Source organism: Tamandua tetradactyla, chromosome 15 (assembly GCF_023851605.1).
Source record: "Tamandua tetradactyla isolate mTamTet1 chromosome 15, mTamTet1.pri, whole genome shotgun sequence".
Classification (NCBI taxonomy): Eukaryota; Metazoa; Chordata; class Mammalia; order Pilosa; family Myrmecophagidae; genus Tamandua; species Tamandua tetradactyla.
In genome coordinates, this window is record NC_135341.1 from 17,845,052 (window position 1) to 17,872,800 (window position 27,749).

General features: G+C 41.8%; 1 protein-coding gene across 4 annotated transcripts in view; it reads left to right on the top strand.

Annotated features, from left to right (window-relative positions):
• Window positions 1-1,408: 1,408 nt before the first annotated feature.
• The window catches only part of LRIG1 (leucine rich repeats and immunoglobulin like domains 1), a 127,465-nt gene continuing 101,124 nt past the window's right edge, over window positions 1,409-27,749 (top strand). For 2 of the 4 annotated variants that reach the window (XM_077128763.1, XM_077128762.1), the window contains exon 1: window positions 1,411-1,683. In XM_077128763.1, the coding sequence (XP_076984878.1) occupies window positions 1,466-1,683 (218 nt within the window). In that variant the 5' untranslated portion in view covers window positions 1,411-1,465. Of the gene's footprint in view, window positions 1,684-27,749 lie in introns of all 4 variants that reach the window. The other 2 variants (XM_077128764.1, XM_077128761.1) reach the window with 2 other exon arrangements.

A 27,749-nucleotide genomic window follows, 5' to 3' on the forward strand; every position in this document is an offset into this window, starting at 1 on the left:
TTATGGCGTCTTGAAAGCTGTCTTAAAGGCTCTGATTTAAAAAAAAAAAAAAAGGACTACTTTATCTGATGCTGGAGTGTCTCCAAAGAAGTACCTTTCTACTAACTAGGGGTAGGAGGGGGTTCACCGTTGAGATCTGGTTTCGGCAGCAGACAGTCGTTTCGGTAACCCCATTAATCAAGGACAAATTGCTGGATTTAAGACATCAAGAAGAAGCCAGGAGCCAGAAAGAAACCCCAGGATGTGCGAGGAGAAAGAGGGCCATCCCTTAGGAAATAAGCAGGATGCCCCAATTCAGCAGTCAGTGTGTGGGGTGCCGTTTTAAATCTGTCTTGGTACCTTTGTTTCTGGAAAATGGGTGCAGGTTGTTTCTAAATCCACGGACCTGTTGCAGCCTTGGGGGAAAGGAAAGGAAACTTGGGAGCCAGACAGCCCCAAAGAAAGGCCGTTGCCCTCTTTACCAACTTTCTCTCCTACTCTAGATCCTTTCCGGAGCCCGTGTATTTCCCCACCCACAGGCTGCAGGGCTCCTTTAAGAAGTGGGGGACGTCCCTCCACCCTTCTCCTCCCAATCCCCCGCCCTTCACACCTAGGGTGGGAAAAGAAGGTTGGGGGCGGGGTGGCCGGAGAGGCGGGAGGGGCGGGATCTTGGTAAATTTTCCAATAGTCCTCGAGGCCGGCCGCCGTGTACTCCCGCAGCCAATGAGCAGCAGGCGGGGGGGCGTGTTGCAAAGCATCCAACGTGGGCCGGCAGGCGGCCGCGGGACACTGAGCGGAGGGGGTGTGTGCGGGCGAGCGGCCGGGGGCGGGGCCTGGAGGATAGGCCCGGGCTGGGTCGTGGGGAGGCTCGCGGCGAGCCGCTGATTGTTTCGGCCGCGAGGTCGGCGGGCTCTCTCTGCGCTAAGTCGTGTGGAGCCCGGGACTGCCCGCGCTCTCTGCCCCCGGCTCTGGGACAGGACAGCCAGGCTCACAAGGCGCGTCGAGCCGGGGTGGCCGCGCCGGTCAGCCCGGAACTGCAGCTCTGCGCACATACCTGAGAGGGAGATGCCCGCGGGTGCCGAGCTCGGGCTGCGAGGTTGAGAGCCTTTCTCCGTGCAGCGGAGCCCGCACCGCACCGCCTTCGCTTGGTGGCGGCACTTGGCGTGCGTGTGGACTCCGGAGCCGGTCCGAAGCGCAGCGGGAGGACAAGGAGCGCCTTTCTCGCCTGGATTCGTGGGCTTCGCACCGAGCGCGGGCGGGTCGGCCCGGATGGGCGCAGGATTCGTGGCCCCCGCCAGACGCTGCGGACCGGCGGGGGCACCGGGGCCCCGCTGAGCACCGCCGCCGCGGACAGAACTTGTGCCAGAGGCCATGCCCCGGCGCGGAGCCTAGTGCGGAACGGAGCCCCCACGGGCCCGCCCGCGCCTGCGGCCGCCCGGGACCTCTGAGCCCCCTCGCTCGGAGTTCGCAGCCCGCTCCAGACAAGATGGCGCGGCCGGCCCGGGGAGTTCTCAGGGCCCCGCGCCGTTCGCCTTGCCTTCTCCTCCTGTGGCTGCTGCTGCTTTGGCTGGAGCCCGCGACGGCTGCGGCCGGCCCGCGGGCGCCCTGCGCCGCCGCCTGCACTTGCGCCGGGGACTCGCTAGACTGCGGCGGGCGCGGGCTGGCGGCGCTGCCCCGGGACCTGCCCGCCTGGACCCAGAGCCTGTGAGTGCCGCTGTTTCCGCCCGACACTGTCACTTGGGAAGGGGCGGCCGGGGTTCTTACCTGGGAAGCTGGTGCGGGTCGATTGTTGGCGTGTGTGGAGTTATGTGAGCTGGAAGACTTAGCGTGGGGTCCCAGAGGTGAGACCGTGCGTGGGATTCGAAGAGGTAGAAGGCGTGCGTGTGGGTCCTAGAGGAGAGAGAGAGATCGTGTGTGGGGATCCGAGGGGAGTGTGCCTCGTGGGGGTCTGGAGGTGGACGAGTGTGCATTGTAGGGCGATTTGGAAGCGAGACCGAGAGTGGAAGGAGGTGAGAGAATGTGACTGTAAAGTGGGGAAGTACGCATATGTCTAAGTATTTTTGCGGGATATCTCTGTAGTGGGAAGAGCGTGAGAAGTCTGCGGGTGAGTGTGGGGATTTGCGGGTGTGGGTTTTTCTTCCTTTCCTGTAACCCAGTTCTTTAGCGTCTGAGTTCCTTGGTTCTTCAGTGAGTAATGAATGAAGGTGACTCTTGGCTCCCGTCTTCCATTTACATTATTTATTAGTGCGAGTGTGTGCCGCCTCCTGAACCCAGCAGACCCTGGTGACCTGATTTGGCTCTGGCCGAGGCAGCAGGCAGCCTTCCTCGAAGGACAGTTCGGGCCAGAGGGCTTTGAGAACATTTGGAGATCTGTAACTCATAGGAGTTTGCTCTTTCCCACCTGGTTGACATTTTAGGAAACTGTGTGCCAGATCCTTCCTGTCTGTACCCCAGGGCTCCATTCGCTTGAGGATCCCTTTCTTGCTTGAGAAATCCACCCTCAGTTTCTCCTCTGTAAATGGTGCAGATTAGTTTTGAAGTAGTGCTACTTCAAGAGAGGGTGCCTGGGACTTGGTTGAATTAAGCAGAGTTTGTTTCATCTCTCCCATTTTCTGTGCTGTCAGGAGTTTGACCCTCCCTAGCCAAATTAAAGTCTTCTATCAGGACTTAGTGGGACACTTTTTACAGGAGTTTTGGCAGGAAAAATTATGTTAGAAATTAGAAGAGGCGCAGCAATAACCCCAGGCATGACATTCATTAAAAAGAGAAACAAAACTGGTGTCATAAGACTTGACCAATACCTGTGACTTGGTATAAGAAAATGTGGCCTTTGTGCTATATATGACTGCTGGGAGAGACAGAAGAGAAGTATTTCCTTTCTAATGTGAAGGTCCTATACCTCTTTAACTTGAACTGTGCTACACTCTCTTTAATTAACAAGTACTAGAAAGTTCTGAAGCTGGTCAGGACATTTTAGTTACACTTAGGTTCCTCTTCACTATTCTGCTTCTTCTGTGGAGTTTGCTGACATACTGAAAACCAGTGTGGATTTTAACACAGGCAGTGGCTGATAAGTACTAGGAGAAGGAGCCAAGCATTGACATTAGGTAGTATTTTAGGCATTCTGGGGTATTGTAGTTTTTCCTTTGCATACTCTTGAGGTAGTTTTTTTTTCCCAGTAAAATCATGTGGGCAGAATCAGCATAACTTCTTAAAGTGTTCACCTGTTGACACTGTTCACCCATGCCATGTGTCAAGGCTGTTGTGGGAGAGGCACTTAGTTTGGAAGCCGTGACTCCCAGGAGAGGACAGGGTGTCCTCTTATTTGTACTTTCATATGGTCACATGATCCACTTTGCCTTGCCCTTTAGTTTTTGAAGCAAAACATACTGGCCATTTTTAGGCTTCCTGTTGCCTAAGTAGTGACATTTCGCATGGCATAAGTACCTTTTAATTGTATTTTTTTCTCTTTTACTCACACAGTTTTGATCATTAAACACCATATTGGGTATTTTGGTCTTTAGTTGATGAGATTACACTGATCATGATTACTGATTAGAGCGTAAGAGGTGAACAGTCTAACTTCTAGCTAGCATGTGGCAACATAGCATTCAGTACAAAATAGGTACCCTTTGAAAAATGTTTATTTTGTTTCTGATTACAGGAAAAGCAAGCAAGTTATTTTTTTTCTAGACTTCAGATTTCTCAATTTAAATGATTAGTCTTACTCTGAATTTTACATATGGATATTTATACGGCTAATTTCCTGGCTATGATTCGGCAGGACTAGGGGAGAAAATCTCTGTATATAAATCAATAAAATATCTTGCAATTTCACCATGTTTATACCCTCTCAGTCCATTGTGTCTAGAAAATGCGTTAAGCTAGTTTATGGCCCTGTGAAGTAGATTTACTGCAGTTTAGTTCAAACAATTTCAGGCCCTGCATTTAAGATAGCAGGGGATCTATGGCTTTATGGGGCTTTCTTTTTTGTTTTGGCTTTTGTAAACAGTGTATCACATTTTGGAGATGCTTCCAGGGTTAGCATAAGGAAAATAAAACTGTTAATATGTAAATGCAGTTTGAATAGAAGAAATGGAATGGAGCTCGTGAATGGGAGAATATGTTAATTCCTGGAACCTGAGGCTAACTTGTACAGCATAATAACTTATAGTTTTAATAGTGGAGCCATAACTGAGACTCTCATTTCATTACGTATGTGAGACTGGCATGGTTCAACCAGCACATTCATAAATAGCACCAAGTACTGCCAAGCCTTATTCCAACTTCCCAGAACTTTGGAAGAAGTTGAACTTCTTAGAACTCAGATGTTTGCTTTCTTTGAGATTATTTTTGGGAATATGCCTTCAGAGGCTGCTTAAGTAGTGTTAAATGCAATTTACCTTAGACTCTTATTTGTGGCATACATTCGTGCACAGCGTTTAGCCACAAAATGTTGCCACTTTTAACATTCTGGGAGCAGAGTGATGGCCTAGTGGGATTTGATGGGAAAGGCCTTAGAGGAAGGATTTTTGTTCTCAGTTTGAAGTAAAGATGACATAGCTTTCAAGAGAAAGGAAGTTCACAAAAGGACACCAATTGTGGTTATCCTGGGTTTTTGTGCACATCAAGAAGAATTTATTGATTTGGGTCTCTTTGTACTGTCTTCTTATGTCTGCATTACCAAATCGGTGGCTCTTTTCTAAGTGGCCCTTATGACTATATTAGAAAATAAGCACAAACTGTGGTTACCATTGAAGTTTTGAAGCCAAGAAGGCCTTTGTCTTTCAAATTTTACAGCTGTGCTCAAAGGCCCAGGTGTGCAGGGTGTTGTGAATTAAGGCTTCCTAAACTGCTTCCCATCCTGTTTATGCAAATTAGATCTAAAGTGCAAATGACCAAATTGTCCCAAAACCTAAGCTGAGAGTTTGTTGATTGAGAAGTAGGTCTTGTCCAGATTTCCTGAGATCTTCCCTTTGGCCCATTTTTCTCTTTGTCTCTGTATCACTTATGAACTAAACAGACCTTGAACATCTGATTTGTGGGAACGGGCAAAGGTTGTTAGGAATAGGCAGCATTTTAAACACAGGGTAATGGCAGAGGAAAAATCTAGCAGGTTGAAAGTGCTTTCCCATTTTTAGGGGAATTTTAGGTTGAATTTAGGGTTCTTTTCTTTTGCAACAAGTGTGGGAAGCCTGGCCTCACTTCCCTCTTTATGTTGGACAACTTGTCTGTAGATAGTTCTCTGAGACCCTTTTTGGGTAAGGGAAGGTGTCTGGCAAACAAAATTGGTTACCTTGAGAGGTAGCAACATTGTTTAATTTCCTCCAATATGAAATTATGGCCATAAAATCTAATTTTTTTTACTTCTGTGAAATTAAGAAGTGCCCACAGGCTCCTAGGGTGTTATAGAAATGAACTCCATATTGGCATACAGTGTCCCTCTTGCCTTTAGGATATGTCGGAATTGCTCCTGCCCCCTTCTGCAAGGTACTCTTTTTAAAAGTGTGTTCATTCCTTTCCATAATTGTGCTTGGTTACTAGATTTCATACCTTTGGAAACTGAATCGTACTATTGGCATTAATTCTTGGGAATGTCTCAAAAAAGATGAGGAAAGCTCAGTGTTGGCCCAGATCTCAGCCTCTTGGCATTCCAGGGGAGCTGTTTCCTAGAGGATGTCCCTGTCTCCACTGCCGACTGAAGGTTTCCTTCCCTCTAGTGTTAATTACTTTGCCTGTGTTCCCTATTCAGCTTTCACTGGCCATGCCCCAGCTGACCATTCTCCCCTTATACACCATGCTCACAATGAAAGAGCCTCTCCCTGTTCTACAGAGATGTCTCCTTGGTGCTAAGCCTTTTCAGCATCCTCTCTTTCAGGGTGGATAGGAATGCAAGAGAGCACTTGTTTTTTGTGTGACCTACAATGCACCTGGCCCAGTTTTGTGCACCTGCTAAAGCCCTGAAGGTCTGTTAGATGGGGAAGGCAGGAAGGAGGTTGTTTAAAATAGCCCATGGTTATTTAAAAAGTGACATCCATAGGAGAGGGAAATCCAGAAAAAGGATTCATTGAATTGAAACTGAATTTAAGCAGTAAAGGATGTCGGTTATACCAGGGTCTTTTCTTTTTTTCATTTTTTTAAAACTTAAAGGAATTCCTCCAACTTACCCCATAGGTTGAAGGACTTAAATTTTATGAGCAAGCCTAACTTTCAACTCTTTTGAAAGAGTTTGGTGACATTTACTCACTGGGGACTTTCCCTCCCTCTCCTCAGCAACTGCAATTTGAAACGCTGGGGGTCTTTTAAAAGCGAACAAGACTCTGGGCTGTGCTAATATTCAGGACTGTTTACAAAGGATGCAGTTTCAAAGGCTGAAGGCATTGTCTTGAGCCTGGAGGAAGGAGGGGTAGAGGAAAATTTCTCAGGCAGAGGAGGAGAAATATTTAAAAATCCGAAAAGTTGACTGGCCTGTGGGAAATTCTGGAACCGTTAGTGCTATTTTTTATGACTTAAACATGACATTTAGCCGATGGGATTTGGCCTCCCTCATGGTAGTTCTTGTTATGTATCAGTGATATTGTTGTCTTACGCTTTTTTTTTTTAAAGTTTTGCTTTTGCTTCAAGTTTTAAAGTGTGATATCAGTAAGGAAGTCAGATCTGTTCTTACTTCCCCACAAAGAAATAGAGTTTTGGAGATCAGTGTCTAACATTTTCATTATAGCTCACCCCCTAGAACCTGCATTTATGTTTTTCCCAAATAATTTTACATAACTGCAGAGTTTAGAATAGCAGCCCAGAGTGACCGATTAATTGACCAGTTACATGACTGGGACTGAGAAATTTTCTGTAGGCGAACTTGCTACATAGCCACCGTCACTAAGTAAAATGTATAAATAAAGATTGCAGGAAAATAGAGAAAATCTGTTTGAGGATGGTCTAATTAGAAGTTGCCGATTTTATATCCAGGTTTTGGTTTCTTTTTTTTGGGGGGGTAGTAAACTTGTGAAATTTTTTTTATCCAAAAATTTTATGCTTTATGTGTTTTGACTTTGTTATATTTTATACAATTTAATACTGTTTGTGGTTTAGTTCAAGTATTTTCTACAGCCTTTCGTCAAACGTGAATTTATAAGCTAAATTTGTTTATGAAATGCATCCCATTAAAACGTGTTTCTCCATTTCCCTGTGTTTCACACTCATTGTTTCCTGCCTTTGTTACTTCTCTATATCCTCAAATGGGCATTCACTGCCAAACTGTACACCCCACCACTTACCTCTCACTCCCCACCCCTACCCCTGCTTGGGTTGTAGATTGGGAGAATGAGTAGGTGAATGTGAAGTTTTCTTCACTTTTACTCTGTTAAATATGCTGGTGCCGTCATCCCTGGGCAATCACACCCAACTCATACCCTTCACTATAAGAGATTGAAAGTTAATTTAGAGTCCATCCCTGACTCTGCCCTTCTGTAGAGTTTGGGGTGAATCTCTTCATTTCTAAACTGGGCATCGTAATAGTCTATTTTATAGCTGCTGTGAAAACAAAGTTACGTGATGCATTGTTTAGCCCAATTCCTTAATGTGTATTGATGAATTTGATGATTTCTGTAGCACAATTTGAAGGTTAAGTTCAAATTTTTTGTCGTCTCTCATGGATGCCAGTCTTTCCAAGGCAGATTTCCTATTGATAATTTAATTTTCTGATATGAAGCACTCTTTAGATATGGGAGTGTAGCTCACAAGCCAAGCAGCCTCTTCCTATAAAGTTGGTTGTGATATGAATAGGCAAATAAAACTTCATGTGCCCTTGGGAATGTCAGACTAATAGGCAGAAAAGACGGGTCCCTATGAACAGTTGGAGCAGATTACACAATTAGCAAAAATTATTGAAGTGGTTTATAAATGCATTCCAGTTGTACAAATACTTCTGCCTATTTAGCATTATCCTTTTGGGAAGGAGGCAGGTAAGTTGAGAGATCCTTAAAGTAATAATTTTATCCTATCATTTTCCATGGTTTCATTGAAACTCAGTCCCACCAAGATGCAGTAGCCCCTCTGTCAATAGCTTGGAAAAACGCAGGTGTGCTCTTGCAAACAGGCCTTCTTAGGTTACAGATTTCAGGACCCAACTGAATCTTGTACTGTGCCCTCTTCCCTTTGTAAATACTTGAGGGAAGAGGAGATGCTAGCTAGTATGCAGAGAGCAGGCCAGCTTTCACGTTTTTTAATTGCTTTGGTCTGTTTATAATTATACGGTAACTTTGTAGGGGATACAGGGTGGTGAGCACACGGGGATCTTTTGAGGAGTGTGCAAGGATTGACCTGAAAAGCTGTTTACTGTTTGCAGTTGCTCCTTCTGCACCTGTACTTGGGTCACTTTCCCAGTGAATGGCCATAATTCATAGCCTTGCCCACATGAACGGCTACGATTGTTTGCATCTTTATTACTTTTTAATCTAGCATAACCGGTAAAGTTCATTGTGCGAACAACCAATCCGTTCATCTCTGTGAGTCCTCATACATCTTGGTTTCCTTATGAACCAGGATGCAAGTTCCAATCACTGTGTGTTCAGTTTGTTTTGGCAGAAGGTGGTGATCAGAGGATTTAAAGAAAACATGGCTTTTGTTTTTTAAGTATTTTGTGTCGATTATTTTTAAGTGAACTTTTGTGGTGCACTCATCTTGAATCTTTTACCGTCTGCAGGTATTTTAAACCAAGGTCTCAATAAGAAAATAAAGAGATGAGCGAGGGTCTGGTCCACCAGCAAGATTAACTGGACATTGAGGAACAAGGTGGAGATAATGGAGATTCTTTATAGCTATTTTCAAAAAATAGTCTTACAACTCCATATTCCAAGACATCTTTTAGCAGCAATTTTAGCAAGTGCCCTCAACCCTTCCTGTCCTTGGCTTCGTCCACCAATTTATAATTTGCCGCTCAGTAATTTACTGCTTATCTTGGTTGGAGTATACATTGTACTGACATTCTTTCTCCTGGGGTTACCTAATTATTGATAGTCTGTTAGATACAAAGAAGGAGTGAGCATTTTTGAACCTGGGAAGTAAATAATCTTTCTCTAGTACCAAATCTTGTAGTTCTAGCTTTCTTTGTTTGAAAGCATTTGTACCTAAAGCATTAGCTCTTCGGACTGGAGAACAAGATACTGACAAATTGGCTTCTACCTGGGTAGTGACAGTTACCACTTGACAACTAGGGTGTTACCAACAGCATAGTTTTTTTTTTCTTATAAGCAGAAGGTTTGAAAGACCTGATTTAAAAAAAAAATTTGAACTAATGGGATATTTGAGTGGCAGCCAGGTACTTAAACCAACACACTTTCAGCTGATATAGGATCTTTTTTTTCTTACCTTTTTATGAGCGATCAGACATTGACACAGGTGGACAGAATAATACAGTAAACTCTTATGCACCCATCACCCATCTTCAAGTCATCTCATGGCCACTCTCTATGTCCAATACATTTCTCACCTTCCATGTTTTTTTTGGGAAGCAAATCCAAGGCACATCATTGCATCTGTAAGTACGTAGGAAAGTTTTAAGAAATGTGTAGCTGAACAACTTAAGGAAGAATTGACATTTACTTAAAGTGTGTTCTGCAAAGGAAATTTCCCAGAAGAAAATTTTGATAAGCTTGTACATTTTTAGAATGTTTATTGAGCGCATACTGTGTGCACACTAATGTATGTGTGCGTGGGGGGAAGGGAAATGATTAGAAAGTCCTTGTCCTAGAGTCCTTTGCCAAAAATAATGCATTTCTGATGAACTTTCTCTCTTGTACAGCTCTTGTTTTTGAGGTTTCTCCCATGCTAGTAATTGTTGACTAAAATATATTCGTGACCAGTTAGGAATGGGTCATTTAAAAAGTAATATTTTAGATATTATTGATTAATAATGAGATAATTAGCCTGTTGGTTGTAAAGTTCTGAGTCTGAATTGAGTTAACGTGTTTACTTTGTGAGGCCTGACCCTCCAGCTGTGGCTGCTTGAGGCTACTTTACATAGAGTTAGAGGCACTCGGTAAGGAAAGCCTCAAAAAGCTAAGAACTAGGCTCCTAGGACCCTCAGTGCTCAATTTAAGCCTCACACAAATTGGAAAATGCTTTTCTCCTAGTAGCTGCTGAATGGTTTTGGTTTGTAAAGGCCCATTGTTTAATGTATTCACAACCTGTTACTTTGTCGGTTAGGAGTCCCCTTTGGAATAGATTTCATGCTGGTTACAGCTTAATTAGCAGTATGAGTGGGAGTCCTGCAAGTTCCATCCACTTTAGCATTATTTCTGGAATGATTTCCCCCATTCTATATGTGGAAATCTAATTCCATGTAGATTATGGAGTGTTCAGTGATTATAAAGGCTGCCCAACATGGCCAGGTTAAACTTAGAGATATATTGTTTGATTAAGTTTATACTATGATATTTTAATAAGATGGCAGCTTATGTTGGGTTCTATGGTTAGGAAAGTGGAAGCACACTCCAAAGGGTTTAAGAAGTTATGGGGGAAGATTACAATTGAGAAATTTGGACTCTGCGTTTAATTTGATTTGCAAATTGGGAGAGCTTCATTTCTTTCATCTAGTTTCTACCCCAGATAGGTACCTTGATCTGGCATCACACATTTTAGTTTTCATTTTATTTTTAATTTAAAAAGTTTAGTGTCTGTGATTTCTTCCCTCCACCTGGGACTAGTGTCAGTTTTTGGCACACAGGCTTCCAGTGCTTGCAAAATTTATAAACAGCCAGAAGAGCTCCTTGCTTCCAGGAAGTTGGTTGTTGATGCAACCAAGTGATGGATGCAGAAGTCACAGCATGAGTGGGACAGGGTTTCTTTCTGTCTTTGGACGAGAGGAGATCCAGAAAGCAAACTGAAATGTTTTGTAGCTTTTATGGTTTGCTTTATCCCAAATTTCTCGGAATGTTTTCTCAGATTTGGTGTGTCTGTGGGACTCAGGCTAAGAGTCGTTAGGCCTTATTGATGGCTCTGCTTTGCCCCAGAGAAAAACCAGGAGGTCTTGGGAGTTTCTTGTATTTTTTCACAAGTTCATTTGAAGAAATATTTAGACATGATTAAGTTATAATCAATTCCGAACTGTCTCAAAGACTAGCTGACCTCAAATATTATTTACTTGGAGGCACAGGGAGCTTTATAATATGTAAAATCCTAGAGCTCAGTACGTCTTTCTTGGCAGAGAAGATCCTGTGTTTTCATTAGGTTTCTAAAGGGGTTCTTGACCAAAGAAATATTAGAAACTTGATCTACAAGGAAAAAAAAATAATTTTAAAGCTGTGAATGTGGGAATGTGGCAGAATGCAAAGTAGCCCATTGCTGGACATCAGGAAACCTTGGATGTTTGTCTCAGCTTTCCCACTGATGGGCCTTCTTCTCTTGGGCTGGTCACTTAATTTCCTATCTGTAAAGGAGTGTATAACCTCTAAGACTTCTTGTTTTCAGATTTACGATTCTGCACCCAATTAAAGCAAAGAAGAAAATAAAGTTTCTGCTCTTTAGAGGTCTATGAATTAGTAAATTGAAAATTAAATATAGAATTACCATATCCCAGCCATCTCATTTCTAGATATATACCCCACAGAATTGAAAACAGAGACTTGAGCAGTCATTTGCATACTGATGTGCATAATGACATTATTCACAATTACTAAAAAATGGAAGCAACCCATGTGACCTTTAGCAGATGAATGGATAAGCAAAGTATGGTATATCCATACAATGGAATATTATTCAGCCATAAAAGGAATGGAATTTTGACAACATGGATGCATCTTGAAGAGGTGTTGAGTGAAATACGGTAGACACAGAAGGACAGTTATTGTATGTCTCACTGATATGAAATAATTAGAATAAACAAATTCATGGAGTTAGAAACTAGGACAGGTTACCAGGGGCTGTGGTGGGGATAGAGAATGGGAAGTTAATTCTTAATTGGTACAGAGTTTCTGTTTGGGGTAATGGAAAAGTTTTGATAATGGATGGTGGTGATGGTAGCACAGCATTGTAAATGTAATTACCACCACAAATGTAATTACCACCACTGAGTTGTATATCTGAATGTGGTTAAGATAGGAAATTTTACGTTGTATATATGTTACTTGTGTAAATATTAAAACAACAGAATGGGGACTGTATAACACACAGTAAACCCTAATGTAAACTATGGATCATATAATTAATAGTACAATAATATTTCATCAATTGTAACAACAGTACCAGACCTACACAGTGTTTTAATAACAGGGAAAATTTGGGGTGTGAGGTAGTGGTATATGGCGGACTTTGTATTTTTTGCATGATTTTTCTGTAAACGTACAACTTCTTTAAAAAGAAAAAGAGTTAGTAAAGTGATCTGTTTCTAGTATACTTGCTTAAAAGCTGTCTTTGCGAGTTGGATGTTTCTGAGTCTATCAGGATGATGCCTTGAGCAGCAAAGGGAATATGGAGTTTAGAGGAGTCTCCATTCGGGAACCTTTTGTGGGCCTTTAGCTTTTATTGAGGGGCAACAAATACCCGATAGCATTGCTTTCTTTGATTGTTTATTCCTTTTTCTCTCTGTCCCAAAGAACTATGAAAGCCTGTACAAACTTGCTTTCCATCTTTGGTTTAGCCTTTTGAAATCTTAGATTTAAAAAAAAAAAAAAAGGTTCACTTATGTCTGCCTTTTTTAGGGCCACTATAGACAGCAGCTCAAGCAGACCTTCCGTGAGTGGTTGAGTGATGCTGCTAAACTGCTCTAAACGACTGTATGGACCATCTTTCAGTAGTAGCCCTGGGAAAACTAGCTTGCCCATGACTGTGTGCAGGGGCATCGTGGGTTTGAGAGCCCTCCTTTTATTAGGGATGCCTGTCATTTGTGCTTTTCAAGGTGGAAACTCAGCAGCCTGATATATAGTGCTCAACTATTTCTCTCTATGTTTGATTGTCTCACTTTTAAGTTTATACCAAATCTGTCCATCTCCCTGGATTTTCATTGTTTTCCTCTTCAACAATCAAACACTGTTCTTGAAAACCTGTCATAATTGGGCTCTTTAAACGGTTTTCTTTATCATGCAGAATCTTTGTAAGCTGCCATTTTCTGACAGAAGAACCATCTTTTTCCCCAGGATTTCTTGGTGCCTTCACTGGAAGTTCTATTCCTCCCACCCATTCTTTGTCATGTAAATGTTCACAAGATGGAAGCTTTGCACTTTTTCTTTAGAACAAATTCTTGGAATTTGGAGCCTTGTTCTGGAATACAGCTAAAAATGCAGTAAGATTGGAGGCACAGTCAGTGGTCTGGAACTTCTTGACAGGAAGTTTACCAGGAATTAGGGATTACTTTGGGATTATAGGAAATAGTCTAGATTGCTTTTTTTAATTTTTTATTTATTTACTTATTTTTACATGGGCAGGCACCGGGAATCGATGGCAAGCATTCTTACCTGCTGAGCCACTGTGGCCCACCCTCTAGATTGCTTTTTAATATTCCCCCCCTAAAGAGCCAGAGATAACCTTTTTCATTGTGCTTTCATCGGTTTAGGCCAAATGGTTCTCCCACCTTTTCAGGAGCTTCTTATGTCAATATAAAACATTTTATCATTCACTTGACCTTGTTCTGATGAATATATTATTTATACCTCATCTTCTCCCAGAGGATTCTCTGAGTTTATCGGATTAGGTAACTTTTCACACATCCCTGCTTTTTTTTTTCTACATTTAGACTTGACAGCAGTAAGGGTTGCTCAATATCATGTACTTAGGAATCCCTTGATAATTTGTTTATTGCCCTATGACTTTCTTGATGTTTGGCACATTTTTCTGGGCATAAATGATCCCACATTTTCATTGAAGTTCTCAAGGGGGTCCTAAGGTTTATCCCTGAAGTGTAATGATGTCTAATTGATGTGTGTGGAGAACTTAACAGAAATGTTTTTGGAATATAAATTTATGAAAGGCCATTTTCTTTATCTGAGAAGTTGGAGGCTTAAGCCTGGCAGTCTGTTGACACACCAGGAGCCTGCAAATGTAAAGGGATAAGTGCGGGGGGGGGCTTTGCTCCTTAGCTGGTGCTCCCTGCAGTGTGTCCCTTCATTGAGAAGTCACAGCTGTGGCTTGCCTGGTTTTGTATGTCAGAGAGAATATTTGACTGAAAACAAAAAAACTATGGATGGTCCTCTCTTTCCTCTTTTCTACTTTGAGAACTACTTCAAAGAATCAGTGTGTTGGTGCCAGACGCCATGCAGTTATTGTTAAAAGAATTTGGAAAAATAATTGAAAACAAACTTTGTTGAGCAAAGCAGATCTAGGCGTGTTGTTACTTTGAAGGAGAAGGGAATTCCAAGTTTTTCCTCTATTTGGAGCTGATGTCTCAGAACACTTGTTCTATGAGATGAATCATCTGCGAATTCTACATCTGGGAGTTATATATTGGGAAATGGCATTCTTTTTAAATGTAGAAGAAACACAAAGGCTTAAAGTTACAGTGTAGTTGGAAAATTCTAGTCAGAGTTAAAAAAAATTAGGATTGAAGTGAAATGGGCAGGATACTTGGATATGAGATTTTGATACCTAAAATAGACGTTGTGCTGGTTTGGAACTGTTATGTACCCTAGAAGAGCCATGTTCTTGTAATCCTATCTTGTGGGGGCAGGCCTGTTGTTGGGTGGGACCTTTTGATTAGGTTGTTTTTATGGGGTGGGTCTTAATCTACTGGAGTCCTTTAAGAGGGAGACGTTTTGGAGAAAGCATAGGTGCTTGGGAGAGACAATACAAAGAGCAGAGAGTTCAGATGCTTGGAGACAGACATAAGCTCAGAGAGGAGGCCACTGGAACCAGGAGCTAAAAGCAACAAAACTGGGGGCAGAGGGCCAGCAGATGTTGCCATGTGCCTTCCCATGTGACAGAGAAACCCCCAAAGTATTCGACCTTTCTTGAGTGACGATAACCTTGTTGATGCCTTAATTTGGATGTTTTCATGGCCTTACAACTGTAAATTTGTAACCTAATAAATCCCCTTTTTAAAAGCAAATCCATTTCTTGTATATTGCATTCTGACAGCATTAGCAAACCAAAACAGATATGTACATATATAGAAAGCAGTATGACAGCTACACTTACTTACTGGAATCTCTCCCCTTTCTTTGAGACAGATGACGTTTAAAAAAAAAATCAACTAATCAGAATCACTAGTTAAGGCAAATGTGACCTGAGAATCTGAATTTATTTAAGCATTTGTCTTACACTCTAAATTAAAGTTCAGGGCTTGTTCATCAGTGTAGACCCCAGAGCAATGTAGTGTTTCACGGTCCTTAGGGGAAGATAATGCTGGGTCCTCATCCTCTCTGAAGCCTTCCTTCATTCCACACGTGGTTATGGGGAATGAGTGCTAGTGGGGATGAAGCAGCCATGTTGTTAGAGGGCTCACTGGTAAAAGTAGTGACCCTGGAGTCTTGGGAGTCTTGGGCAGTTTACTTAACTTCCCTCCAACTCAGTTAACCTCTTGTGTAAAATGAAGATAATTGTAGTATCCACTTCTGTAAGGTTGTTATAAGGACAAAAATGAAATTTAAAAGTTGTAGAATAGGGCCTGGCACTTAGTAGAAGCTAGAGAAGGGTTAGCTATTTATTATTATAATAACTATAGCAATAATAGTCATTTACCTCTTGTAGCAGGGCATATGAATATTGACTAATTTAATCACCATCTTAACACTATGAAGTATATTACCTCTGCTTTACAAATGTGGTCCAGAGTAATTGAATGGCTTGCCCCTGGGTCCTAGAGCTAGTAATTGTGAGAGTTAGAATTAAAACCTGAACAGTACTACCTTCTTTCTTGTGTTTATCTTGCCTTCCTGTTAAGACTCTGAATTCCTTGAGTCCAGTGATGGGTTCTTCAAATCTTCAATGGCTTGTAGCACCCAGTCCTGGCCATGCAGCCAGTGCCATAAATGAAGTCTTCACAGTGATCCTGAAAAACATGCTTCCTCCTTGGTAAGCTGGTGTGTCAGAATCCATTTTTGGTTTGCCTCTTTGGTGAAGGGGGTGGTAGCCAGTGCATATGTCTTGCCATCTGTTGTTTATTGTTTCTGTTAGGTTGTGGTTTGTGTTCATGTTCCATGTTTCTTTGGTTTCTGGAGCAACTGCGAATATTATATGCTCAGGGATCAAAAAAAAGTAAACTATTTATAAACAGCAAAGTATCCTTGGGTTAGGAAAGTGTTTTTCTCAAATGCGTGTATATTTGGTGGCTTTATTATAATCTCATTGATGCATCGTTAGACAATTTGCAGATTGAGGCACATTTAAAAGATGGGAGCGTCATGGGACAGCCTTGTGTAACCAGCTCACAGACTGCCCTGGCGATAAGGCCCCAGTGTTAACTCTGACCTGAGTGATATATTTTTAACTCAAGAACGTATAAACAGTTTAGCCTGTTGGTGAAGTTTATACTCTGCCTGAAGTCCTTGGCATGCCTTGTCCTGTGCGACACCATGACATATGTGCTCCTGGTTCTAGGAGGCTGCTGTGTCTGCCAGTGACCCATGTCCCCTTCCCCATTGAAACTTTTAAAAAAGGACTTCAGCAGAAAGATGCGGACGACAGGGAATTTATCAGTGAATTTTGTATGATATATTTTATGTTAAACATTTCCGCAATACTATTTTTTAAACATTTTTATTCATAAAATCTATCAACATACAACATGAGTATTCTTAACATGTGAACATTCCGTACTTGCTGTGCAATCAGTGGCTCACAATATCATCACACAGTTGTATATTCATCACCATGATCATTTCTCAGAACATTTACATCACTCCAGAAAAAAAAATAAAAAGAACAAAGAACAAACTCATACATGCCATAACGCTTACCCCTCCCTCTCATTGACCACTAATATTTCCCTCTACCCAATCCTAATACTGTTTTTTTGTTGTTATATAGATTTGGGAGGATGGGTAGAAATGTTTGTTCAGGTTAGTTTTGCCTCCCACCTCCGCAGGGATCGTGTACAAATTAAACACGTGACTGCCACTGCTGTAAGCCGCTCTGGCTGTCCAGCCCTCTCCCGCTTCGTGGTGGGCCTTCTTCCTTCCTGCCTGGCTCCCTTTGCCCAACTGCCACTGGGCCTTCTAGGTTCTTAAAATGCTGCCCATTTCATACGCCTTATCCATGTCTGTGCTGTGCCGCCTGTTTCCTATGCCTTATCCATGTCTGTGCTGTGCCGCCCATTTCATACGCCTTATCCATGTCTGTGCTGTGCCGCCTGTTTCATACGCCTTATCCATGTCTGTGCTGTGCCGCCCGTTTCATACGCCTTATCCATGTCTGTGCTGTGCCGCCCGTTTCATACGCCTTATCCATGTCTGTGCTGTGCCGCCCGTTTCATACGCCTTATCCATGTCTGTGCTGTGCCGCCCATTTCATACGCCTTATCCATGTCTGTGCTGTAGCCTGTTTCCTCTGCCTTGAGAAAGATTCTCCCGCCTTTGTCTCATAAATCTGTATTCTTCCATCTTAAATGTCTCTTCCCCTGAAAACTTTTTAGGTTAGAATCCCCTACTGAGGATTCTAAGGTACTTTACACAGAAGTTTAGTGTGATTTTTTGATCGATTATCTGACTCCGCCATTAGTCAGTAAGCTCTCTGAAACCAGGGGCTGGGTTTGTTTCTGGCACACTGTTGTATTCTCTCAGTGGCCTTGGGACAACATTAAATGCTCAGTACAGGTATCCATAGACATGTAGGTGGGTCCTAGAGGAATACCTTTCCTGCACAAGTAGGATCATTTAGGCCTCCCAGGGCTCATCTGTCTCTTACATTTCCTAAATACACTTTGCCTCTTTGGTATAGTTCCCTCGATCCCCTCCCAAAATATTAGTGCTGAGAAGATTTTACACGAATGAAAAGGAAGAAGAAACAAATAGAACCGAAGCTAAATGTGGCAGGTACGTTATTTAAGTGCCAAATTAAGGATTGACAGTCTTTTTCATCTCTCTGAAGACTGGGAAAGTGGCTTTTAAATCCCGTGTCCAAGTTTTGTTACTGAGATTTCTTTTTAGCTTAAGCCCTGCATGTGACAGCTCTCCCTCGTGGGGTGCCTCCATGTCGCTTCCCTTGCGGATCTCCGGTGCCTGCTCTTGGCAGATGGACCGGCCCCGGCAGCTCTCCTGTGTTGCGTTTGGCGAGGGAGTCCACGATGCATTTTCCAACTGCTCACATGGTCTCTCATCTGCTCTGTTGCTGGAGCTGAGTTTCGTAGTCTGCTTTTTTCAGAGTCAACACTGCAGGGGAGGGTTGCTTCTTGCATAGACTGGAGCTGTCTAGACACCCTTCCCCTTGTGGTTATTCTGCTCGGTTTATGCTGAGCTCTCGCCAGGCAGCTGGTTTTGGTTGCTTGGGCTCTTAGTTACTCTGCTAAGACCTGTATTTTGACAAAAAGATGGCCCAGGCCATGATAGTTTTTCTCCCTTTTTGCTGGCAGAGGGAAAGGCTGCAGTCCTTGATGAGAAGGGAGTTCTTACAAACTAAACTGAAGTTAGTAAGAACACTAAGGGCAGGTTAGCATGCCCTCGGCAGATGAATCCAAAGTAGCAGCTTGGATTTAGGAGATTTGTGGCAGATAGATTTCTAAATCTGTAAGTGCCCTTTTAGCCTGGATTTCAGGTAAGCCAGCCCGCCTCCCTCACCCAGCCCCCCTCTACGCACGCATGTTCACCAGGATCTCTGCTCACGGCAAAGGGATATTGGCCCATCTTCTTTTGGGCAGTCTCCCCTAGATGCCAGCTAAAGGCAGAGGGAAAGTTGTGTTCTGCTGGGTGAGCTCTCACAGAGACACCCTGATCTTTTATTTTAGTTACTGAGTTCTTGGGCTTTTTGCTGTAGAGGCCTTTTTGTAGCCAGTGAACTGGAATAGTCAAGGGGTTTTGTGCTATTAATCAGTTTACTAGCAATGATGTCTTTATTTTAATTATTTTAAATTTTCTGGTGATAAATGTTAGACAAATTAATTGAATGAAGAGAAAACTATAAAAGAAAAAAGAATTATTGACCTCATTATCCAGTGATAAATATTATCTTTTTGTTGTATCAGTTTCCAGTAATGCCTGTGACTGAATGCTTGCTTGGAGTTATATATATATTTTTAAACAAAATTAGAATTACTACATATTTGTAATTCTGTTTTTTTTTTGAAAGGATTCATTATATTTTCTCTGATAAAAAAACACTTTAAAAGGTAGATGTTGTTTAATTCATAATTAAGCTTTCCCTAATATTGTGCATTTAGATTTTTTCCTTAACATTGCTAAGCATCCTTATACATAAATGTTTATACGTTTCTTATTTCCCTTAGTGTGAGTCACTAAGTTCAAATCATCCTGGATGTGCAGATTCTTAAGACTTAGGATACCTACTGTACCTAAGAAAGAGTCTACTAGTTTATGTGTAGAATTGTGGCCCCCCTTTATTATCATATACCAATTTAATATATGAAAATGGCATTGGGTTATTTTAATCTGTATTTCTTCGGATGGTGAGGTTGAAATCTTTTCATGTGTTACTTAAAGCCATTTCCTTTTTGAATTTCTTCCTTTCTTTTTTTCGGTGCTCATTTAATTCAATAGATTGTCTTGGTGTCCTCAGCTGTGAACTTCGGGCTTGAGTACAAATGCATATCTCTAATACTGGGGATTCTTATTTTCTGAGAGTACAAAAAGCTGCTTTTCCTTTAGGTATAATTGCATAGAAAACCGTTCCTTCTGGGCATGCCACGACTGTTGACTATGAACCAGGAAATGCTTTTGTGTCCTTCTTCAACCGAGGTTGATTGTGTGTTTCCAGAGCGGAATGCTGCAGTGGCTGTGGCAGCCCTGTGCAGGGCCAGCCTGCCTGTGCCCAGGACACCCTGTCTGTGGCTGGCGTGCCTGGTACCTACAGCTGGAAGGAATCAGAGCAGATTAGTGTGGCGGAGAACCCTTGAGGAACAGCTTCCAGCAAATGGAAATTATTTTAAAACAAATTGATGTGGTTTTTCTGTCAAACCTACTTGGAGCATAAACAAGGTTGGACTGTAAGCTGTTTCCCCTCTACAAACGAGCCCGTGTTTAGAATGTGGCTTCAGAAAAGTAAACATGGTCTCGAAAGTGAGTTGTCATTGTATGTGTCTGATTTGAAAAGTAAAAGTAATGTGCTGTCCCGCATTCTCGTGGACCCTTCTGATAGAGCTTAAGAATTCCCTTCTTGCTCATTTGTCTTCCTGCCACAAACATCATTACTTCCTGTAAAGGTTTAAAAGGTAAGGAGTAATTTGGTGTTGAAAGGATTAAGGGGAAAGAAAGACCAGGTCAATTTCTGTGGTAAGATAAGCATTTTAAGTTCACCCCTTTGCCAAGTAGAAATATAAAAAGCATCTTGTGAAGTACTTAGCTCAGTGTGTGTGTATATGTTGTGTGTACTCTCTGATCTGTGTGTCTTTTCTCCCAGTTTCAAGGTGGTTTCCCACCCTCGGAACAATGTCAGCCTTTTTTAATTGGCCACAGCTTCCCTAGAAGGCGAAACAATGCCTTTAATGTTCTGATTATATATTAATGAACAACCAGGCCAAGGGGCACTTGCCAGAAAAGCGACAAAGTGAGAAAGCCACCAATATCAGAGTGAACTTTGCACTCTGAAAGTGTGAATGATGTTGGGTGAAGGAGTTTATTGCATAAGGGGAGCAACTGAAATCTCTTTGATGTTGGTTAGCATCCCGGCCCCATCTGACTTTCTGGCTTCCCAGTTAACTGCATTTTTGCTGGCAAGGGCAGAGCTTTGGTGTGGTATCCAAGGTCATGTGCTCGGCATAGGAAACCCTCCTTGGGCCAGGAGGGGCCATGGAGGATCAGCAGAGCTGTGGAGGGTGGGCTGTGGGGATTGGGGGGTGGGTGGGGAGAGGGGTAGGTGTCGGGGTTAGGGAGGGGTATTGGCCTTTCATATCTGTTCTCAGTCAACTACAGCAAATTTTAATGTAAGACAAACCTATAGTCTCACACCCCCTACCCGGCTTTTCCTCCAGAGGGACTGTTCCAGAACTAATGCTATTATTCTAAAATCTGCCTGCCCCAACCACAGAAAGGGGTTAGCTCCTAATCTGTTCATCTAACTAATGTATTTTCTCCCCATTGTGGTGACATTTCCTCCTGCCTTCTGGCTTGTTCATAATTTTTGAATGGCTGGCCTTTGGAAACCCTGCTTTCTACAGCCTTATTTAATAATTACTCAAAAGGAGGGGGAAAAAAGCTATTTCGAAATCCTGAGAACTTGTTTTCTGTGGGAAGATAAACTCCAGCTGAGGTTTTCTATGTTTGATGGATTCATGGGCATAGCTTAGTATTGAGTGCAGTCCAGTTTAGGGAGTGATTTATTCTAAAGTTGTTGATTGGGTGGGAGAAAGTTTTGAAGTTGGTATCATGGTTTTACCATCCTAAATATGAAAGGTTTTTTATGTGTGCTTTCCTACTCTCTGCATTTTTGTGGTACAGAAGTAGCTAGGCAGCATTTTCCATCTGGAATTTTGTGAGCCTGCTAAGGATAGTAGGATTTATTTTCTTTAATACCAGCTTTATTGAGATATAATTTAATACCATAAAAATCACTCCTTTAAAATGTACATATCAGAATTTTTGGTATATTCAGAGTTGTGGAGCTATCATCACTGTAATTTCAGAACTTTTTAATCACCTCACAAAGAAACCTTATATGCATTAGCATTCCCTTTTCATTCTCCCCTACCCTACAGTAACTAGTAATCAACTTTGTATCTATGTGGATTTTACTATTTTGGACATTTCATGTGAAGGGAGTCTTAAGATATGTGGGCTTTGTGTCTGGCTTCTTTCAGTTTGTGTAATTCAAGATTTTTCCGTGTCGAAGTAGCATTTGTACATCATTCCTTTTTATTGCCAACATATGGGTATACCATATTTTGTTTACCTACTCATTGTTGATAGACGTTTGTATTGTTATCACTTTGGGGCTCTTATTACTAATGCTGCTATGAACATTTGAGTACAAGTTTTTTTTTTTTTAATTTATTTATTAAAAAATAAAATAAAACAACATACATAATCAGTAATTCACAATATCATCACTTAGTTGCATATTCATCATTTCCTAGAACATTTGCATTAATTCAGAAAAAGAAATAAAAAGACAATAGCAAAAGAAATAAAACGAACACAGGAAAGAAAAAGATTATACCTACCATACCCCTTACCGCTTGCTTTCATTGATCACTAGCATTTCAAACTAAATTTATTTTAGCATTTGTTCCCCCTATTATTTATTTTTACCATATGTTCTACTCCTTTGTTGACAAGGTAGAAGAAAGGAGCATCAGACACAAGGTTTTCACAATCACACAGTCACATTGTGACAGCTGTATCATTCAGTCATCCTCAAGAAACATGGCTACTGGAACACAGCTCTACATTTTCAGGCAGTTCCCTCCAGCCTCTCAGTTATTCTTAACTGAAAAGGTGATATCTATTTAATGTGTAAGAATAACCTCTTGACTCTGTTTGAAATCTCTCAGCCATTGACACTTTGTCTCATTTCTCTCTTCCCCCTTTCGGTCGAGAAGGTTCTCTCAATCCCTTGGTGCTGAGTCTCAGCTCATTCTAGAATTTCTGTCCCATGTTGCCAGGAAGGTCCACACCCCTGGCAGTCATGTCCCTCACAGAGAGGGGGAGGGTAGTGAGTTTGCTTGTTGTGTTGGCTGAGAGAGAGAGGCCACATCTGAGCAACAAAAGAGGTTCTCTTGGGGGTGACTCTTAGGCCTAATTTTAAGTAGGCTTAGCCTATTCTTTGTGGAATTAAGTTTCATATGAACAGACCCCAAGGTTGGAGGCTCAGCCAATTGCTTTGGTTGTCCCCACTGCTTGTGAGGACATCAAGAATTCTCCATTTGGGGAAGTGAATTTTCCCCCTTTCTCACCATTTCCTCAAGGGGACTTTGCAAATACTTTTTTATTCGCTGTTCAAATCCTTCTGGGATTTATCGAGGCATCACTCTGGACAGACCTACAAAATCTCATGCCCTCCTCAAGTTTCCATATACTTATGGTGTTCAATTAAGCTGTCCACATAAGTTATATTAGGAAATACACTAGTGAAAATATAAATTTTGTACCGAATAAACATGTTTTGCTTTAGTCTCACACATAAGCTAAAGTGATAAAATCCTTTAAGGAATAAAGGTTTTTTATTTTATATTTATTTATTTATTTATACATACATACATACATACATACGCACGCACGCACGCACGCACTGGGAATTGAACCTAGGTCTTGACATGACAGGTGAGAAAAAAGGCAGATCCTTTTTTCTTTCCATTCTACCAACTCTCTCTGATAAATGGTACCCACATTCAGGGTTTTTGTTACAATATGTTTTCATTTAAAAAATATTTTTATTGAGGAATCTTCACACAGGTTCCATACATGATGTATAATCAGTGGCTCACAATATCATCACATAGTTGTGTATTCATCACCATGATCATTTTTTAGAACATTTGCATCACTCCAGAAAAAGAAATAAAGAGCAAAAAACTCATACATAGCATACATATTACCCCTCACTCTCATTGACCACTGGTATTTCCATCTACCCAATTTGTTTTACCTTTTGTTCCTCCTATTATTTATTTATTTATCCATATTTTTAAACTCATCTGTCCGTACCTTGGATAAAAGGAGCATCGGACACAAGGTTTTCACAATTACACAGTCACATTGTGGAAGTTGTACCTTTATACAGTTGTCTTCAAGAATCCAGGCTGCTGGAACACAACTCAGTGGTTTCAGTTACTTCCCTCCAGCCACTCCAATATACCATAAACTGAAAAGGGATACTATATAATGCACAAAAATAACCTCCAGGAGAACCTTTCAGCTCTGTTTGAAATCTCTCAGCCACTGAAACTTTATTTTGCTCATTTCTCTCCCCCTTTTTGGGCAAGATGGCTCTCTCAGTCCCTTGATGCTGAGTTCTGGATCATCCTGAGAGTTCTATCCCATGTTGCCAGGGAGATTTACACTCCTGGGAGTCATGTCTCATGTAGGGGGAAGGGCAGTGAGTTCACCTGCTGAGTTGGCATAGAGAGGCCACTTCTGAACAATTAAAGAGATTTTCTGGGGGTGACTCTTAGCCTTTGCCTATTTAAACAAATGGATTCTTTGTCTTTTCATTGAGTTCTAAGCAGAGCAGGAAATCATACAGTCTTAAATGGCTTATATTCTCCAGATAGGAGTGTTTTGGTCTTACCTTCCTTGCAAGGAGAGTTTTATTTTAAAAATCTGAGCAGAGATAGAAATATAATGATAGCATTTAGCCTGGTGATGTTTACCCCCTACTCCCACCCACCCCATTTGTAATCACAAACTAAGGAGGAAATGTGGCAGAAAAGAGCATTGGTTACTTTTGCAGTGAATCCAGATTTCAGACTCTGGGGGCAGATTTTCACATAGTGCTTGCCACTAGGAGAATGGGAGAATTTACCTTCCTGTAACCTAAGGAAATTAGCTGTGCCTATGCCTTTATAACTGTGTCCAACCATGTTCTCTGTATTTCCTCTGCTCCAGAGCAAGCCTGCTTTTGCAAACAGAGCTTTCAGAGCTATAAATTAGGCAGAAATGCTGTGGTGAGGCTGTCCAAACACATGCAGGGTAATTGCTCTGGACAGGTTTACAGTAGGGAGGTGTGAAGTGCTTGGTGGAGACCGGAAGCTGGGGGGAGGGGCGACATATTGAAAGTGGGTAGCTGTGGGGTGGTGTGCTGACACAGCTAATTGAAAACTATGGCCCCCTAGCTTTTAATGGGAAAGGAAGTAGAGGCCTTGCAACAGTTTCCTTTAAAGCAAGAAACCAGAGGGAGAGGGCTGTAGCGGAGTTAGTTACTCAGGGTTCAGGAGGTTTTGAATCTTTGCAAGCATTTAGAACCTTGAGCCTGTGTGTTTATTTATTATTAATTTAAATTTAATTTCCCACCCTTTAGTCCCATTTTAGATGACCTGAGTAGATTGGCGGGCATAGTGGAATTTGAGGTGGTGGTGGCAAGGTTAGAAGAAGACCTATAATTATATTTTGAAAAATATTGATACCACCTTTAGAGACCCCCACCCCTCACTTAGGTGGATTTGTCAGTGGGCTGACCTAATTCTTTAAACAAGTTAGATAACTGTAACTCAGTTTTAGTCCTCTAGCCAACCAGTTGGTCTTGTTTACTCCTTTGTAGACCTTGGCATCTGAATTTATGATGTTAGGGCTGAGGAATCTGCATTTTTAAACAGCTTCGAGGGGAACATTGTTTTGGAGTCTTTAAGTGTTCTGGATTGGTCTTCTGTTTCTCAGGCCACCTGCCTACAGCTTTCCCCTTGACTTCCTAAACTCTGGCCCTCTGGACTTGCCCTTGCACTAGGCCAGGAAGCCCTTCCTCCTCCCTGTACTTTTGGAGAGCTGGGGTTATCCTTCAGGCCTCAGGTGGGACTTTCCTAGGCCTGTTGGTTGGGATAACTTGGGACACCTCTCTGGTTACCTGTTCAGCGTTTGTCTTCCCCTCCTGGTTTTAAACTCCATGAGGCCAGAAACAATCTTCAGGACCTGCGTTGTCCTAGAATCTAGCCCAATTCCTGGCATGTAGCAGATGCTTAATCATTTGTATGTGCATTAATTTCCAAACCAAAGAAGAGTGACTATTGGCTTTTCTGCTGTGTGGAATTATCTGAGACACTGTTCACCCATGTCCTGAATCATCCACATACACACACCTGTAGAAATCATGAGTTGATTGATTGTCCTATAAATCTGCCATTTTGGGTTAACTTTTATTTTTCTGGCCAACTGGGGTTAACTGGTTGCTCTTGAAGGGCCAGCTGCATACATTGAAATCAGTTGTTTGTTGAAAAAAACAAAAACAAAAAATCCATTTATTTCAAACTTCATTTTAGCAGTTTCCAGAAATGCCTTTCAACAGCTACAGTGTAAAAGGTGTGGAGATGATAGTGATAGGATCTTCCTTGAGATATATGGTGGTTAATGTGTAACCTCTTTAACAAGGTTATGTGGATGTTTATGTGGTCTATTGTGGATTCATAAGTGCATTCGGTATATCATGTGTTTGTAATAAATCCTCAGCTTTGTAGAGAACTCACAGCTCTAGGGTTTAATTTCCTTTGGTTGAGAAAACCACCACCACCACCAAAAAATGTTCAGTAATTCTTCTATCCTCAAACAGGTTGGAGACACTCAAAAAGTAGCTGGAGAAGGGGCTTCATTACATTCTAATTCTTCATACACACACAATTTTAGATTTCTGTCTTTGGCTCTGACTTCCCCTTGAAAAAATGAGAGAAGAAAGTTAAGTGAAATCAAGAAAGAAAGGAGGAGAGCAGTAAATTCTGAGGGAAGGGTAATCTGAGCCCTCCTTTTTGGAAGAAGATAAGGTATAGATATGTGAGATAGCATGGCCTGAAATCCAGGCTGCTTGCTTCTTGGATGAGTATTAGTTCAAACATATCAATGGCTCCATCATGCTGTGGCATCATTGGGAGGGTTTCTTTAGAAGGACCAAATTAGAAATGGAGCATGATTACTGTAATGTCTTAATAAACTAGAATAGTTTTGTCCCATACTTGCTACAGTTAGAATTGTCTAACTGTTCGAAAATAAGAAAGTGCTGGATTTTGGATAACTTGGAACCCAGAGACCACATGACCTGTACGGTGAGGTGTCTGGTGCAAAATATGTCATTTTGAAGTGCTACCTGCCCCTAATGGTAACAGAAGCCATCAGTTAAATATGAAGTGCTACCTGCCCCTAATGGTAACAGAAGCCATCAGTTAAATAAACCAGCTGTTAAATAAGAGCAAGAACAGGAATGTTTGCACAAACAACCTTTAAATTTTCTGATCCTTGATGAACATTAGTTTGTTTGTAAATTATTAACTTCTGTGTGTGAGGAAACACTGGCAGCTTAAGGATCATGTATATTTTTATGTATGAAAAAATAAAACCTACCACACCCTCAGCCGCTATCATTTTGGGCTCAGTGCTTGCTATGTTCACTGATCTGGCTTATTTAAAGCCGAAGTAGGAATGTTGTCTCCACCTACACCACATGCTCCTCATATATCATGTCTCATCACTGTCATTGCAGTTTTGCTTAGGAAGGAACCAAAGAGATTTGTAGCCTGCTGATGTATATGAGTGTGATACTTTTTGGGCTGCATTGAGTATCTGGAATCCTAGTGAGAGGCTTGTTAGGGATGCCCATACCCTTGGGAAGAATTGTATATAGGAGATCAGAAAAGCAGGTTTACCAAATCAGAGGAAACTGGCTTTGGAAGAAGGCTGGTGTCACTTGCCTGGAAATTTTAGCAAGCAGGCTTTGAAGCAGTCTCCCTCTTTGTCACTGGAGAGAGAGAGCCATCTTTAGTGCTTCGACTTTCCATTCCCCACTCCTTGGAAGAAGCAGGCATAGCTGTTGGAGGGGGCTGCAGTTCAGCATTCATTGAAGAAAGAGAATTAGAAGAGAGTAATGGGGAGAAGCTTGGAGGATTCCATTTGTCAACCTGGTTTCCACAATGCAATATTTTCAGGGGTCTCTAGGGCCTCTTTTTTTTTTTTTAATTTTATCAATAAAACCAATCAACATACAATATGAACATTCTTTTTTTTATCACATATTTGTATATTCTTCATCATGATCATTTCTTAGAA